The 16,223-nt window shown below is 49.6% G+C and overlaps 1 protein-coding gene across 1 annotated transcript in view; it reads left to right on the forward strand.

Moving 5' to 3' along the window:
* The first annotated feature begins 583 nt into the window (after nucleotides 1-583).
* LOC105473527 (heparan sulfate glucosamine 3-O-sulfotransferase 3B1) overlaps nucleotides 584-16,223 on the forward strand; it is a 46,764-nt gene continuing 31,124 nt past the window's right edge. Inside the window, exon 1 of the mRNA XM_011727343.2 lies at nucleotides 584-1,594. Coding sequence (XP_011725645.2) covers nucleotides 1,041-1,594 — 554 coding nt within the window. The 5' untranslated portion in view covers nucleotides 584-1,040. The remainder of the gene's footprint in view (nucleotides 1,595-16,223) is intronic.

The following is a 16,223-nucleotide window of genomic DNA, read 5'->3' on the forward strand; positions in this document are numbered from 1 at the left end:
CGATTTCCAAACACTCTTTCTGCTTTAACTTCCTAATCCCGTGCCTGTTCAGGAAGGGCCTCCGAATAAGTCTCCGGCGTGGGTTGGGGAGGGGGGGTTCGAGTGCCTAGTGCATCTCCGGCCCTGCTCTCCCTCCTCCAACCGCCTCCCTACTCTGCAACACGTAAGCATCACGAAACCTCCTGCGAAACATCTGGATGGGGACTCGTGTCCCAACATCTGGGCAACTACCGCCAAGGCTGACTTCTAGGGAACGAGTGCGGAAATGCATGCGGGTGCGGGAACGCACCACTCAGTAGGGTGGGACCTCTCCCAGCGCTCGGTCACTGCAGTATTCTTCCCACCATCTGCTCCTGTCACCAGCCCCTAACTCCGCCCCTCTGGGCCCGCCCCTTGTTCCGCAGCCAATGGCAATCCCCGACCGCCCTACACCGCCCAGAAGCCTTTCCACACCCCCACGTCTTGGGAGAGGGTTGGCTGCTGAGAGCTCGGCGAAGTGTCTGTATTTGCATGGCGTTCGGGATTTTTGGTAGGTAGAGCAGCCCGTCACTCTGGAAGGCCGGGACCGCCCACTCCACCTCGGTCCTCAGCTCTCTTCCTGCGCAGTTCGCCTCCGCAGCCTCTGCGGGGAAGTGCCGGGGCTGCTCCAGGCTCAGTTCTTAGGACTGCAAGGAGGCAGCCCCGGCGTGCGGCGGGGCGCACCGTCTAGAGTGGCCAGGGCGCGGGAGTGCAACGTCCTCCAGGCCCCGAGCGCGTCGTCGCGCCCCAGGAGCAGACCCTCGGCCAGCAGTTACCGCCGTCCCGACTTTCCGTTGCAGTTGCAGCTCCTGCCGGGCAATATGTCAAGAGCCGCCGCCGCTACAGCTGCCGCCGCCACCTGGGGAAGAGCAGCAGCAGCAGCGGCGGCCGCGGGCACGCGGGGGCAATAAACCCAGCCACACAGGCGTCCAGCGGGCCGGGAAACCCTCTCTGCGCTCACTGCCTGGCGGGACCCACGCCATGTGCTGAGCCATGCCCCTGGTCGCGCCCGCGGGCAGCGCATGGGGCAGCGCCTGAGTGGCGGCAGATCTTGCCTCGATGTCCCCGGCCGGCTCCTACCGCAGCCGCCGCCGCCCCCGCCGCCGGTGAGGAGGAAGCTCGCGCTGCTCTTCGCCATGCTCTGCGTCTGGCTCTATATGTTCCTGTACTCTTGCGCCGGCTCCTGCGCCGCCGCGCCGGGGCTGCTGCTGCTGGGCTCCGGGTCTCGCGCCGCACACGCCCCGCCAGCCCTGGCCACAGCTCTGGACGGGACGCCCCCCAGGCTGCCGTTCCGGGCGCAGCCAGCCACCCCACTGGCTTCAGGCAAGGAGATGGCCGAGGGCGCTGCGAGCCCTGAGGAGCAGAGCCCCGAGGTGCCGGACTCCCCAAGCCCCATCTCCAGCTTCTTCAGTGGGTCTGGGAGCAAGCAGCTGCCGCAGGCCATCATCATCGGCGTGAAGAAGGGCGGCACGCGGGCGCTGCTGGAGTTTCTGCGCGTGCACCCCGACGTGCGCGCCGTGGGCGCGGAGCCCCATTTCTTCGATCGCAGCTACGACAAGGGCCTCGCTTGGTACCGGTGAGTTTCCCTGCCAGGGGCAGGGTCTCCATCGTCGATTCAGACCCCGAGCGAAGGGAGACATGGCGTATGATAGGGAAGTGGCAGTGTTACCGCTTCGGACCACCCGGGGCGGGGCAGGGAAACCACCGCAGATTGCGCCGCGCATCCTGTCGGGGTGAGGTGAGGGTTGCGCTCCGCTCGGTTCTCGTCAAAACACCAGAAAGTTCTCGCGGAGCACTGGCGGCTCAGTGGTCTATGGTGCCTTTGAATTAATCAGGCGACCTCGCCGCAAAGAAGAAGGGCAGCGTCTGAGACCGCGCTCAGCAAAGCGAGCCACCCTCCAACCATGGCGGTATCCGACTCGAATAGTATTTTATGACCCGTCTTAAATTTTTCCTCCCGGAGCCCGAGACGCTGGGAATGTTCTGCGCCCCTTTGGTTGGTCTCCGCCCTCAAAGAACTTCTAGAGCAGCTTCTGCTTCCCAGATGGGGAGAGGGGGTGGGGGCCGTGGCGTCCCGCCGAGGCTGCAGAGTCTCTTAACTTTTTGTTACAGTCCGCCTGGTTACCGGAACCCCAAGGGGGTCAGACCCGCCTCGCTCGCGAGCTGCCTGGGCTCGGGAGGGTGAGCTGGGCGGGTGGCCCGGCACCTCCGCCTGGCGGGCGGGCGGGCGGCGCGCAGAGCGTGGAGTTGTGCTGGTCCCTGTCGGGCAAAGGCGCGCACTGCAACCGGCTGGAGCGGCGCGCGGCTTTGAAGGCGTCCGGGCCCCCGGGCACCGCCGCCCGTTTCCGCCTCCCTGGCCTCGGTGCTGGGATAGCGAAAGCAAGGACGCGTGTCTCCGCGGGGCTTTTACACGTCCGGGGCAAAGAATATTCGGGGGCCCATTGATTGAGAAATGAGGGTTGCTTTGAGGTCGCGGTTTCCGGAAATTCTGTTCTCGACTCGGGTTGCGGGTCAGGTTCCAAAGGGACAGCGGCCCCCGGGTCATAATCACTACCTCTGCCCACTGCTTTCCGCAGCTGCTGGTCTTTGGGGTGAGCTGTTGGGATTCCCGAGCTTCGGGTAAGGTGCGAGTGGGCAGGAGGTCTAGATTTCGACCTCCGGTAACTGTCTTCAACCAGAGGCTCAGGTACCGACCCCCACCTTTTTGTTGGGGTCTCCACCCGCAACCCCAGCCAACACGACGTTCAGGCACCCCTCCAGGCCCAATTAGCTTCACAGAGGCTCGAGACTTGGGAAAACAAAAGAGGAGAAGAGAACTGAACCCCTCTCCCTGTGCCCACCCCACTCTCGGGACCTGGGTGGGATGGAGAATAAAAGAGGGCTGACCCCGCGGATTAAAACCGCTCCCTTCCCAGCCTCGTCCTACCCCTTCCCCTTTGTCCTTAATGTTTTTTATTATTGTCAGGAGTTGCCCAAGTCTCGAGGTTTAGCCAGCTGTGACAGTCACCCTTCCCACCGTTCCCAGGCTGTGACCCATTCTCGGGATACTGGTGGACAAGAATGGGGGGCTCTGGAGTCCGACGCCTGGATTCACGTCCCGGTTAGTCGCGTGAACCTCGATGCTCTCATCTGTGCAGTGGGAGTAATGCAAGTTCTGGGCAGGGATGGGAAGAGTGAATGCGCTGGTACGGTAAGGTGCCTCGCAGGCACGTGAGGACCTCTCTAATTGTTAGCTATTGTCATCGATTGTATTGTTATTACTTCTACCACCACCACTCCCCCTCCTCCTGGGATGGTGATTCCAGGGCCGGGCGGCAGGCTATAACTAGCGCCCTTCCAGGTGGAACCCGCCAGAGCCCCGAGGCAGCCTAGGATTTTCTGAGATCAGACACACTTGGGGCCGGGTTGGGAGGGAACTGGCAGGAAAAGGACTGAACCCTTAATGTCAGGCGGTTTTGAAGCACCTGGGGCAAGCTATGGAAATCCCCACAGGAGGGCTCACGCAGTCTCGTAGGCGGCTGCCCTCCACCTGCCACGTTCTTTTTGATTGACTGAAAAACGCTGAATGAAGAACGAAGTCGCATGGAAACCCTCGCCGCGCGCCAGCAGCGGAGAGCGCAGCCCGGGAGGTTCGGGTGGGTACTTGCGCCCGGGGGGCTGCTCTGCGAGCGGCCACGCACGGCGGCTGGACCTAGGGGGTCGCAAGGGCTTGGCTGGGCCGCCGGAGGCGGGAGGTTCTTCGTCCTCCTGAGCCATCTCTCAGAACTGACAAGCACGACTCCCGGGTCCAGGAGGCACAGGGCGGACCGGGCGGCCGGAGGAGCCCACTGTAAATGCCGCAACTGGCCCCAAACACTGCGTTCCTGGACTGCACCAGCACCGTCTGGCGCGGCCGCAGGGTTGGTGGATATTTTCTAAGGGGGAAAAAATATTTCAAATGCTATCTGTTTACTTTAAAAATTTCAATTACCTAAGAATAATGAATGGATGTCTGGGCAAAGATATGGACGTCACAATTATTTTGAAGGCGGCCTTTTTAACTTTAAACAGACCACGCCGCCAGGAGGAGACTCCTGACCCAGAGCGCTTTATCTGAAATCTGGTGCGCAGAGTGCACCCTTCGCCCGCGTTGGAGTTCTCTCCTGTCTGCCAAGCTTTGCTCCTTGCCAGAGGTGTGCGCCATTGTACCTCCGCTCTGTCCCTGCAGTCAGGCAGCCAATTGGAGAAGAGTATAAATAGTAATTAACCAGGGAGAGTTGTAATTCAGAAACCTGGTTAAAACAAGTCCTCAAAAACTAGAGAATATGAGAGTGGGGAGACATTTTGAAGGCATTAAGAACAAAAAACGATGGGCACGAATGGTTGAGTCTGAGGATCAGCATCGTAATCTGTTAGAGAACGAGGTCGTGGCTGTGTCTGGGAGTCGTTAACGGGTTTAATCGGTTGATACACAGCCTGCTAGTGGCCTAACCAGTAGCCCAGGGCCTGGCAGATTTGCATGACATCTCGGAATTTGATTGCTCTTCCTTCCACTTGGCAAAAGGAGACACCATCAGCAGGATCAGGAGGGGTCACGGAGAGATGGAACCCACCGAGGTGGTGCCCAGAGCTGACCGTGCCACTGGCCAGAGAGTGGGAGCCTTTCTACCTCCTTGACCCCGCAAAAATCAAACGTGCTAGTACGGACTGTCCATCCACACTGGAACTGCAGTTGGTTTTAGTCTGCGATGATGACTCTTCTCGGTTGACTTTTCCAATTCGTTATGCAACCCTCTTGAATCAGGCCTCCCAAACTTAGCAGGCACCACAGAGAGGTTCATCAAGCAGGCTGGTGAAACTGGGTGTTATCTCCTGTTCCATGGGTACCCCATAGTGTTTGGGAAACATGGGGCTGTGTTTCAGGACAATTTCACATATGCCAAGGTGGAGAAAGCACCTGCCCTGTACATTTACCCTTGGGATGTTAATTTAAACTTTGAATGGTCAAAAAAATAAATCTGTAACTTTGAAAGTTTCACTTTGTGATTTTACTGAAGTGTTGGTAAATATTCTGAAATTTTAATGACCTCCGTTTGGGAATTAAGTTAGCGAAATATTGCGTAATTATCGTTTGTTATACAAAAATATGCCTTAGACTGTACAGCGGCAGAAACCCCCTCTACCACCTCTGCCTCCCTTTCCCAGTCTGGGTCATACAAAATAAGCTGACACTTTAATGCTCTGGCCAACATTAAACAAAGTATATTGTGTGTGTGTGTGTGTGTGTGTGTGTGTGTGTGTGTGTGTGTGTGGCATAATAATGGTGGTAGCTAACACTTACCGAATGTTTTCCCTATGTGCCAGGCACTGTTTCAAGTTTTACAGGATTAGCAAATTTAATCCTCATTACAGTTCTGTGAAGTAGGTGCTTTTACAGATGAGGAAACACAGGCACAGAGAGGTTAAGCAATGTGCCCAAGATCTCACAGCTGGGAAGAACCAAAGCTAATGTACCAACTCAGGCAGTTCTGCTTCAGAGATCATTCTGGATCATTCTGGATCACGCTTCCTCGCTTAAGTGATCGAAGCGGGATATTTATCATATAGCATGGGTCCAAAACTGAGTTTGCCTTAGAAGAGTTTGACAGCTTTCTGACATGCCTTTAGTGGTCTCAGTGCAGACTGCAGATTTTGTCATTCACTTGAAAACAATATCAGCCCCCAAACAGGCTAGTTACTACATCTAACATTGGTTAATAACTAGAGTGAGGATAATCACACCACTGTGTCAGTTTCATTTTTCTGCAAAGGACAGTTGGAATCAAGGGAGTCATTAAAATGACAAAAAATCCCTCAAGCATCCGGACAGAGAAAACATAGTGAGTGTCCCTCTTGAGATTTATCTTCTGCCATTTGCCCTTTTTAAGGCTGGGAGGTTGTGGGGTTAAATGACATGTTCCAGAACTTCGTGAAATTAATTTATTCATAAAAAAGAGTGCCCTCAAATCAAGTCCATAATTAACTTGTACTGATTAATCAGCAGACAATTACAGCTAACACTTTCAGCAGATTTTTTTAGAATGAAAATAGAAAACTCTGTAACTTCAGAAATCTCTCGCTTGAAGGCTAATAGCTGAAAATAGCAATATTCCCTACATTTTCAATGTAACAAATGCTGAGAAAACAAAACTGCCCCCTATTTTTGTAGTCTACTTCAGAAAACCTGGTAGCAAAGAATGTTTCTGTCTTCACTGAGGGAAATTTAAGATAAGATCTGATTGGGGATAATCCATTTTGAAGTAATTGCACTCTCTCAGTCCCAGAGTTTAAACCAAGTATGTAACTCACTTCCAAGATGCTGGGTGAAGATTAAAAAAAAAAAAAATCTACATTTGTATGCAACAATTTGAAATACAAACCATCATGTTACAAAGCTGTCAAGATTTATTAGCAAGACAGTGGAGCATGTGTTGAACTCTGTTTTTAATTAGGCACCTAAATTAGACCATAAAATGGTTGATTAATCTTCTACAAGTTGAAGGGAAAATATAACATAAATTAACCTAATCATAAGTGTTTTCCCAGATGCTCTGAGTTAATAAAATAGTCAAAATTTAATAGCAACCCATTTGTTTTAGATAAATATGATGCTAAAATATATGAATTAGATTACACTTATTATCTTCCAAATGATATGTTATTATTGAACAGGTCTCTAAAAATTAGGTTGCAGTACATGTCTTCAAAAATATTTATCAAAATAGAATACTACAAGTAGAAATTACATGTTGGCTAAACTAGATTATGTTTTTTAATTGAATCTGATAATTGAAAATTTATAATTTAGCACAGACTAGTATTTGTGAAAGATAGTTTTCCAGCTAAAGTTGTATTGCTTGAAACTTTAAAATGACCTGTCACAGCTTCTGAGTTTCTAGTTTGATGTTTTAGTCTGAAAAAAAAAAATTTTTTTTTTAATATTTTGAAAAGTCAATGTCACATAACCTCATCCCACGTATGTATGCTAATTTATCTTTTGGTTTATAATATGTTGTAGGAATAAGGTTTTCTGGTTATACGAAATGACTCCTTGAATCACTAAAATTATTTATAATTAAAAGCACACCAGGAATTTTTAAAAAGACAAACTCACCAGTCAGCTAGTTTTATGAATCAGGGAGGTGGCATTTATTTAAAGCTTCAGAACTGAAATACGTGACTTAGGCTGCTTGCCGACTGGTTTCTATGTCAGTAGTTTTTTGAATACTTTATGTTCTCACTCTATGAACATGGAAATTAAGTTGATTGACAGAAACACAAAATGCCTACTCTAAAGGCAGGGCATAATGAGCATTTCTTTTGCTGTGAATAGAGTTAGTTTCCAAATAGGGCGCTACCTCTCTCATTTAACAGTCGATGATTTCAGACAGTAAGAGAAATTTCAATCCTAGGCTGTTGGGACAGTCAGGAATTCCAGCAAAATGAGTCCCCCAAGTATGTGGCATATTTTAAAGGGTAATGAAAACAATATGCTGCCTACCTCGAATGAAAACATTTACCATGACCGAAAAGAAATGAGATACTGATATCTTTGAAAACTAATTTTAAGTAGAGCATGAAACTTTTTATATATTTAAAACATTACCTTGTTGGAACTCTCGGGTTTCTCTCAAACTATGCCAAAATAAAACTAACATCAAATAAAACTGATGTTCGTGCATGCTGATTTTTATTTCTGGTTTTTTCTTGTCAAGAGATTTGGGGAAAAGTTTAGGATGTGAGAAGCAATTACCATCTTAATAAAATGATAATAAATAATTTTTATGGCAACCAAGAGGCTATGTGTTAAAATACTGCTAATGCTAATAAGACCCACCATTAATTTTATTTGTACATAGATAAAAGTGGTATAAATTTCCTTTATGAGTTCTTTTAAATACAAATTTCACACAATTCCTGTAACCTGAAAAATATCAAAAATATATTTTTACTGGCTCATTCAGAAAATGTACTTCACTGTGTCGTGGATGAAACATGTTTAAATAGCAAAGTTGTACTGCACAGGTTTTGCCTCCCAAAGATTGCTGTTTGTAAAAATTATGAGTGCGTATCTTTAGATTTAGAGCTGGTTGAAGAGTACTGTCCGAGCGGAGTTTATATTTTCCGGACAGCAAAAAAAAGTACACCCACCATACAGTGTTGGAATAAGATATTTTTGTTCTAAATATGGCAAATGTGAAAAAATAAGACTCTGGTTTAACATCAAGTTGATTGTGTTTCGGCCCAGACTCTCTCGCCAAGGGGTCACTGTTTTAAACACCGTTGCCTAGAATGTGAACGATTCCATGTGTGTCCGTGAAGCACCTTACACGTAGAATTCAGAATCCCTGTTTTCTCCCAAGTTTTTTGCCCCACACTACTTAACACTGTCACCCTTGCTTAGAAACCCATAAAATGCTGAAAGATGGTTCTGGGCAACGTGAGGTTTGAGAAGCAAATGGAGAGTGAAAGAAACATTGGGAAGAGCAGTGAGAATCCCACTCGTGATTTAATGAATGGAGCTGGGGGGAGAGCCGTCCCCCTTTTTCAGGTCTGGGGACGGAAGTGTCCAGCAGGGCCCCAGCGGCCCACGACGTTGCCACGTGTCCGCTCCTTTCGGGAGCAAGGGGGGCGTTGGCTTGGACATTGCGTTGTGGAAGGGTGGCCGGGGGCGCTGCCACGGGCAGGGAAAATGGCTCCGAGTCGCCCGGCCTCGGGCATCAATCGGCGAGGCCCTGGTGTCGCGCGGGATCGCCGCCTCTGGCCCAGGGGCCGCTGAGCCGGAGACAGATGGCGGAGCTTCCCAGTGCGGGGGCAGGGCTGGCAGCCGAGACTGGGGCCGCCTCCCCCGCCCCTCTGCCGGCCGGGTAGTCTGCCGTGGCCACGTGACCAGCCCCGCCGTGCGGCCTCACCTGTTGGGCTGAGCCTGGCTGAGTTGCTTGCACCCGAGGTGGGCGGTGCCGGCGGGACCCGTCTTCGCGCTGATTGGGTGGAGGGGCTGCGGAGAGACCAATGGGGTTCCGCCTGAGAGGAGAACCCCGCCCAGAGAGGCGGGCTGAGCGGGTGCGCCCCGCCCCCGCCGGTGCTGGCCTGGCTGTTCCGCTGCTCAGCTTCTACTCCGCGCTGCTGATTTGGTCCTGAGCTGCCTTCGCTTTCCAAGTCGAGCCTATCAGCTGATCTATTGTACTCTATTCCTTTGGTTCATCTCTCTTTGTCCTGTCTGCACCCTCCTGCACAAATTCTCCTGTTTTCTGGAGCGGAGATGTGTGTTTCCCGAATGTTCGGCTCCCGAGTCCTGCAGGGAGACCGCCTCGCCTTAGGCAGCCCTCGCTGGCAGGACGTGGGCCCTAGTGGATTCTTTACAGCCAGAGAGGACACTTCGGCTTTTTCCGACCTTATTTTGGATCTGGGAAGCGGGAGGGGTCGCTGGCAAGAAAGTGAATTTAGTTGAGTCAGTTTGCAAAGAGCACGCTTTTCGTTTCTCCCTTTCCCCGCCCCCTTTTCTCTTTGGGGGAAAGAAATGGATAATCCTTTTTCCACCCACTTCTATAATGGGTGCCTGTAAGGCGATTCCGCAGATTCGGGAGATAACATAGAATACCTTGATTTCCATAATTTGGCCCATTAAGTGACTGGATGAAGAGAAAGTGAGAAGGACTGGGATGGAGAGGAGAGGAGAGGAGGAAAAGGCCAGTAAATCTCAAGCCCCCTCCTATTCCTGAATCTCACCTGGACTCAGACCGAGTGGTCCGTCCTCTCCCCAGCACCTTCCCCGCTGCTCACTCATGTAAGGCTAGTCCTAACCCTAAGCCGTGTGCACAGGACCCTGCAGCCGCTCTTACCCGGAGGAGGGGAAGGAAGGCTCTCCTGGACAGTCTCAGAGGGGAGAGGGGATCTCTCCTCGTGGGCACTGATAAGCCCACCCATTTCTAGTGCTGCCCAAGGTGGACTCAGCCCACAAACGCCCCAGCCCCAGCCTTTGCGGATAGGCTTCCTCCGTGGTGCCAAGAACTCTTGTGGATTTGAAAAAGGCAACCTTTTTCCTCGCGTTTCTAAAGGCCTATGAAAAGGGCACGTCGGGAAGTGCACATAAGACGTTGAACATTGTTGCATGAGATGTTGAAGAAATACAAAATTTCGTGATTACTTCCATTAAAAAAGTACAGTTTCCCTGGGGAGAGACACACACACACAGAGCACACAATTAGAGACCAGTAATTCTCTTCCAGATAGCTCCTGGTGCCGTTTCCTAGCTGAGCAGCCTCTCCCTGCCCGTCCTGGCCTTGTGCACCGGAAACTCTCCTGGCTGGGTCCAGCCCTTCCTCTTGATGTGCTGTCGGGCTGGTCCCTGGTGCCCTCTTCTCTGATTGTTCCAGTCTGCCTCCGGGCACTTAGCATATGCTAGTGCTGCCAGTTGACACAGATACACAAAGCAGTAAACATCCTGTTCCCACGGAAGATCCCCAAGTGTGTGGGTGGATGAGTGTGGGAAGTAATGGGGTAAAGAGAGAAAGGCAGTGATCATTACCTTATCATTGATTTAAAATACTTATTAATGGAGGAAGTCAAAGGTGACCATTTAAAATCCTTTTCTACAGTCAATGAATAATACATTCGTATAAATCGTGTTTACTTACTTTTTCACTCATCTAACAAGGATTTATTGAGCACTTTTTAAAATATATATATATATATATATATATATTTTTTTTTTTTTTTTAAGACGGGGTCTTGTTCTGTCACCTAGGCTGGAGTGCAGTGGCACAACGTCTACCTCACCGGCTCAGGCGATTCTCCCACCTCAGTCTCTGGTGTAGCAGGGACTACAGGTGCACACCACCATGCCTGGCTAATTAAAAAAAAAAAAAAAATGTGTAGAGATGAAATCTCACTATGCTAGCCCAGGCTGGTCTCAAACTCCTAGACTCAAGCAGTTCGCCCTCCTCAACCTCTCAAAGTGCTGGAATTACAGGTGTGAGCCACCACGCCAGACCCAGAACATATTTTTAGAGTCGTTTTAGGTTCACAGCAAAATTTAATAAAGTACACAGATTTCCCAAATACCCATCACTCCTACACACACACAGCCTCCCACTATCAACATCCTCTACCAGACTGGTACATTTGTTACAACTGATGAACCCGCATTTGACACATCATCCATCACTCAGGGTCCGTAGTTTACGTTAAGGCTCGCTGTTGGTGTTGTACATTGCATAGGTTTGGACAAATGCGTAATGACCTGTATCCCACATTATAGTAGCATTCAGGGTAGTTTTACTGCCTCAAAAATCCCATCGGAGCACTTGCTCTTATCTAGTGCAAAGCAGCACTTAAAGCACTGAGGAAGTACAGGAGCCATGAACTTGTCCCTGAGAAGCCTGTTTTAGTCAGTGGACTGACATCTACGGGCTCAAGGAGATCTGCAGGCAATTTAAGCCTGATTTTTTATTTTTATTTTTGAAATCATTAGTCCTACTAAATTACTGGTAAATCTGAAAACCATTTGAGGAGGAAGCAGAAGCATGAGATAAGGTAGTACGAATTTTCAAATGTGATTTTTGCATTTTACTTTTCCAGTAGCTTTCCGAAGAGGGCTAAGGAGGTAAGAAGGGGCCAGAAAGTCAGCGACTGTGTGATTTTAAAAAAAGGAAAAAAAATATGTCTTAGCCTCAGTATGCAAAAACTTGCTGTGTGCAGGCGAGTGGGCCAGGCGCTTACTTAATCTTAACAGTGATGCTTCCTGTGTGATTTCCGTTATTTTCCAAGGGAGGAAACGGAAACTCACAGAGATTGCCTAAGGTCATACAGCTGTATCTGTAGGTGGCTCTACCTCTTGGACCTAAGGAAGAAGGGAATGACTCCCTGAGGGCCTTTCAAACTCCACAACTTGGAGGCTGTCTACCTGGCTGCAATTCAATGCCATGTTCCTTCTGGACCAGTTTAAGCCATCTCTTCTGTTGTTTCTTTCCTCCCAAAGATGTAGACTTTTCCACTTAAAAGCATTTGCAAGGTTCTGTTTTTTCATCCATTTTTCTGTCCCTATTCTCTTTTACTCCCCACACTGGTTCCTAGCCTGTCTCTGTTGCTATGATGCCCGTGTTGATGGTGGCAGTCTTCAACCACGCCATCCGTGTGTCAACCCAGCACTTTCCTGCCATCCCTGTAGCCCTTGCCCCAACATCTGTGCATTTGACTCCCCTTCTCTGACTGAGGCCTGCTCCCACCCCCTCCTCTACCAACTCATCCCTTCTCTCCCACCTGCCCTTGGCGCTGCCCCCCAAAACCACGACACTCAGATTCTCAGCTCTTGGGATCACACTGACATCCCCCCTCCAACATTTTACACTCTGGGGCCCATTGCTTCTGAGCTATATTGTCCAGCACCGTGAACGCCCCACCCGTGGAGACACTGGGTTTTGTACAGTCCCCAGCAGGTGTGCATGAAAATGTCTTTTTTTTTTTTTTTTTTTCCAACACAGAGTCTTGCTCTTTCAACCAGGCTGGATTGCAGTGGCATGATCTCGGCTCACTGCAACCTCCGCCTCTTGGGTTCACGCAATTCTCCTGCCTCAGCTTCCTGAGTAGCTGGGATTTCAGGCGCCCACCACCACACCCAGCTAATTTTTTTTTTTTTTTTTTTTTTTTTTCAGTAGAGATGGGGTTTCACCATGTTTGGCCAGCCTGGTCTCGAACTCGTGACCTTGTGATCCGCCCGCCTTGGCCTCTCAAAGTGCTGGGATAACAGGCGTGAGCCACTGCCCCTGGCCAAAAATGTCTTATATAAAGCTGATCCGGCCCATCCCAACTTCATGCGCTCCACGGAGAACTTGGCCCTTACTTACTCTGCAGCTGCTAGCTCTGCTAGTCACCACCCTTACCTGTGCCAAGACGGCTTGTGTGCATTGTTTCTCTGCAGGACATCCTCTTCCTTGAAGCACCAGTTAATTTAGCTCTCCCTACACAAAAGGAGAAACCTCGGAGAGATGGCAGCCCGCATATGAACACCACTCTCTTAACCACTTCTCGACATGGCTTTATTTTATACCTTCCCCAAGACTTCCCCCGTTCATTTCTTTTCTTTCTTTTTTTTTTTTTTTCTGAGATGGAGTTTCACTCTTGTTGCCCAGGCTGGAATGCAATGATGTGATCTCAGCTCACTGCAACCTCCATCTCCCAGGTTCAAGTGATTCTCCTGCCTCGGCCTCCCAAGTAGCTGGGATTACAGGCATACGCCACCACACCTGACTAACTTTGTATTTTTAGTAGAGGTGGGGTTTCACCATGTTGCCCAGGCTGGTCTCGAACTCCTGACCTCAGGTGATCCACCCGCCTTGGCCTCACAAAGTGCTGCAATTATAGGCATGAGCCACCGTGCCTGGCCCCCTCCATTATTTCTAAGGAAGTGCTGTGTTATCTCTTTTCAGTATTATTTGAAAGAAATCTCAGACATTACATTGTTTATAAATCTGTGGGGTTTGGGTTTCTTTTTTTGTTTTGTTTTGTTTTTTTAATACGGAGTTTTGCTCTTGTGGCCCAGGCTAGAGTGCAATGGCGCACTCTCGGCTCACTGCAACCTCTGCCTCCCGAGTTCAAGCGATTCTCCTGCCTCAGCCTCCCAAGTAGCTGGGATTACAGGCATGAGCCACCAGGCCCGGCTAATTTTGTATTATTAGTAGAGACGGGGTTTCTCCATGTTGGTCAGGCTGGTCTTGAACTCCCGACCTCAGGTGATGCACCCGCCTCGGCCTCCCAAAGTACTGGGATTACAGGCGTGCGCCACCCTGCCAGGCCTGGGTTTCTTATTTAAATTTTTATTTACATACTTATCGAAAAGTATACAAATCAGAAGTGCACGACCTGATGACTTTTCACAAGGCAAACATACAAGTATGTTGTTGGTAACAAGCGCCAAGAAGTGGCAGTTCAAGAACCCCCAAAGCTACCTCTATATGCCCTTCTGGTCACTGTCCCCATCCCAAGAACAACCACTATCTCACCTTCTACCACCACCGGTTAGTTTTGCCTGTTGTTGAACCTAATATCAATGAAGCCTAACAGTGAATGTTCATGGGTTTTTGTGGGTTTTTTTGAGACAGGAGTCTTGCTCTGCCACCCAGGCTGGAGTGCAGTGGTGCCATCTCGGCTCACTGCAAGCTCCGCCTCCTGGGTTCACACCATTCTCCTGCCTCAGCCTCCAGAGTAGCTGGGGCTACAGGCGCCCGCCACCACCCCCAGCTAAGTTTTTGTATTTTTATAGAGACGAGGTTTCACCGTGTTAGCCAGGATGGTCTTGATCTTCTGACCTCGTGATCCGCCCTCCTCGGCCTCCCAAAGTGCTGGGATTACAGGCGTGAGCCACCGCGCCCGGCCATTCATGGAGTTTTAAAACATGCACATGTATTGCCTATGTTGACAGGCTGGGAGATTTCACATACAAATCCAGATTTCCTGCTGCTTTTGTAAAGGATGGGACAGTACCATGCCTGCCTTTCTCATGGCAACAAATGGCTGGACCTGGTGAGCCCCTGGGCTTTTAGATGGGGGATTCTTCTCTCCTTCCCACATTCCGCCCTCCCTGCCCCTTCCTGTCTCACACTTGGGCAGCTTCTCTCATTTGTTACCAGAGTGGGGAGCTGCAAACGGTTTTCCCACTTTTTTCAGGTATGTACATTTCAGGATTAAATGTCCTCAATCCAGTTCATCACGGGCATTCTTGTGAGAGTTGGGCAGGAGCTTTTATCTATTTGGCTTTTTCATTTTACACCTTCATAGGGATCGCAGGAGAGGATGTGTGGAGGTCTGCTTAGCTGGCTGCCCATTAAAATCAGAATCACCGTGATGATGAAATCATTTTCAGTGACATGCATCTCCTATTTTTTACTTTTTTAGTTCCCTAACTGACTTTTCTTTTATCGGGTTTCCCAGTTGGTGAGTCTTAAGGTCAGCCTTTTGCTGTGGATACATTGTGATGTGACCTAGTCAGGTCACTCAGTTATTCTGGTGTCAGCAGAATACCCGATGTGTACCATAGAAATTGGAACCAGCAGCGTTTCCTAAACCAGTTCTCAGCCAACTCTGCTGTAGGACCACGTTTTCCCCCAATCCACTGTGGCTCAATTTGTTGTCCTATGACATGCGACAAGCACACAGAGCGTGCCATGTGCCTCCTGCCATACAATTAGCAACGCGCACACTGGCCAGTGAGTTCATTGATCATATGGCCTTGGATGCTGTCGCAATGTCAAATTACTTATAATAGGTTTAAATGCTTCCTCTCAGGTTTTGCATGTATCTCCTCCAGGACAATTTGTGGGTAGTCTTGCAGGTCACACTTTGAGATGCACTGTTCCACGCTTCTTTGAGTGAAGAGAAAGTTCTTCTGGGTGCCGTGGCTCATGCCTGTAATCCCAGCACTTTGGGAGGCCGAGGTAGGTGGATCACCTGAGGTCAGGAGTTCGAGACCAGCCTGACCAACATGGTGAAATCCCGTCTCTGCTAAAAATACAAAAAATTAGCCAAATGTGGTAGTGGGTGCCTGCAATCCGTAATCCCAGCTACTCGGGAGGCTGGGGCAGGAGAATCACTTGAACCTGGGAGGTGGAGGTGGCAGTGAGCTGAGATCGTACCATTGCATTCCAGCCTGGGCAACAAGAGCAAGATTCCATAACAAAACAAAACAAAAAAAGATTGATTAATAGAGTGTAGAAAAAAAAAAAAAAGAGTTCCATGTTAGCATATTAAAGGCCCTGATAAATACTGCGGCTAAAAACAAAAATATTTATAAATTAAAGTAAATAAATGTTTGTTTCACCTAGCACTTCCCCCACGAGTACAGAACCCTTCTTTCATTCATACCTACCAGCATCCTGAGACATTGTGTCCATCCAGGTGCCAATTTGGGCCATACTGGCCAAACAGGTCTCTGAAGTTTCTTGTAGTTCTAAGAGTCCGACCCTAATCCAGTGCTCCCGCTCTCTCTCCATCCACCTTTACCCCTTGCAGCAGGCTTCCTATTCCTATAGCTTGAGTTCTTCCTCTCCTGCACATCTCCCATTGTGATGTCATCTCAAACCTAATATGTTTGCACCCTCCCCGGGCCCCAGATGATTGCTGCAAAAAGAATAAAGAGCGAGAAGTGGAGTTGCAGTGAATCAAGGACCCTGGATAAAAAGTGGCTGAGGCTG

This window comes from Macaca nemestrina, chromosome 17 (genome assembly GCF_043159975.1).
Source record: "Macaca nemestrina isolate mMacNem1 chromosome 17, mMacNem.hap1, whole genome shotgun sequence".
Taxonomy (NCBI): Eukaryota; Metazoa; Chordata; class Mammalia; order Primates; family Cercopithecidae; genus Macaca; species Macaca nemestrina.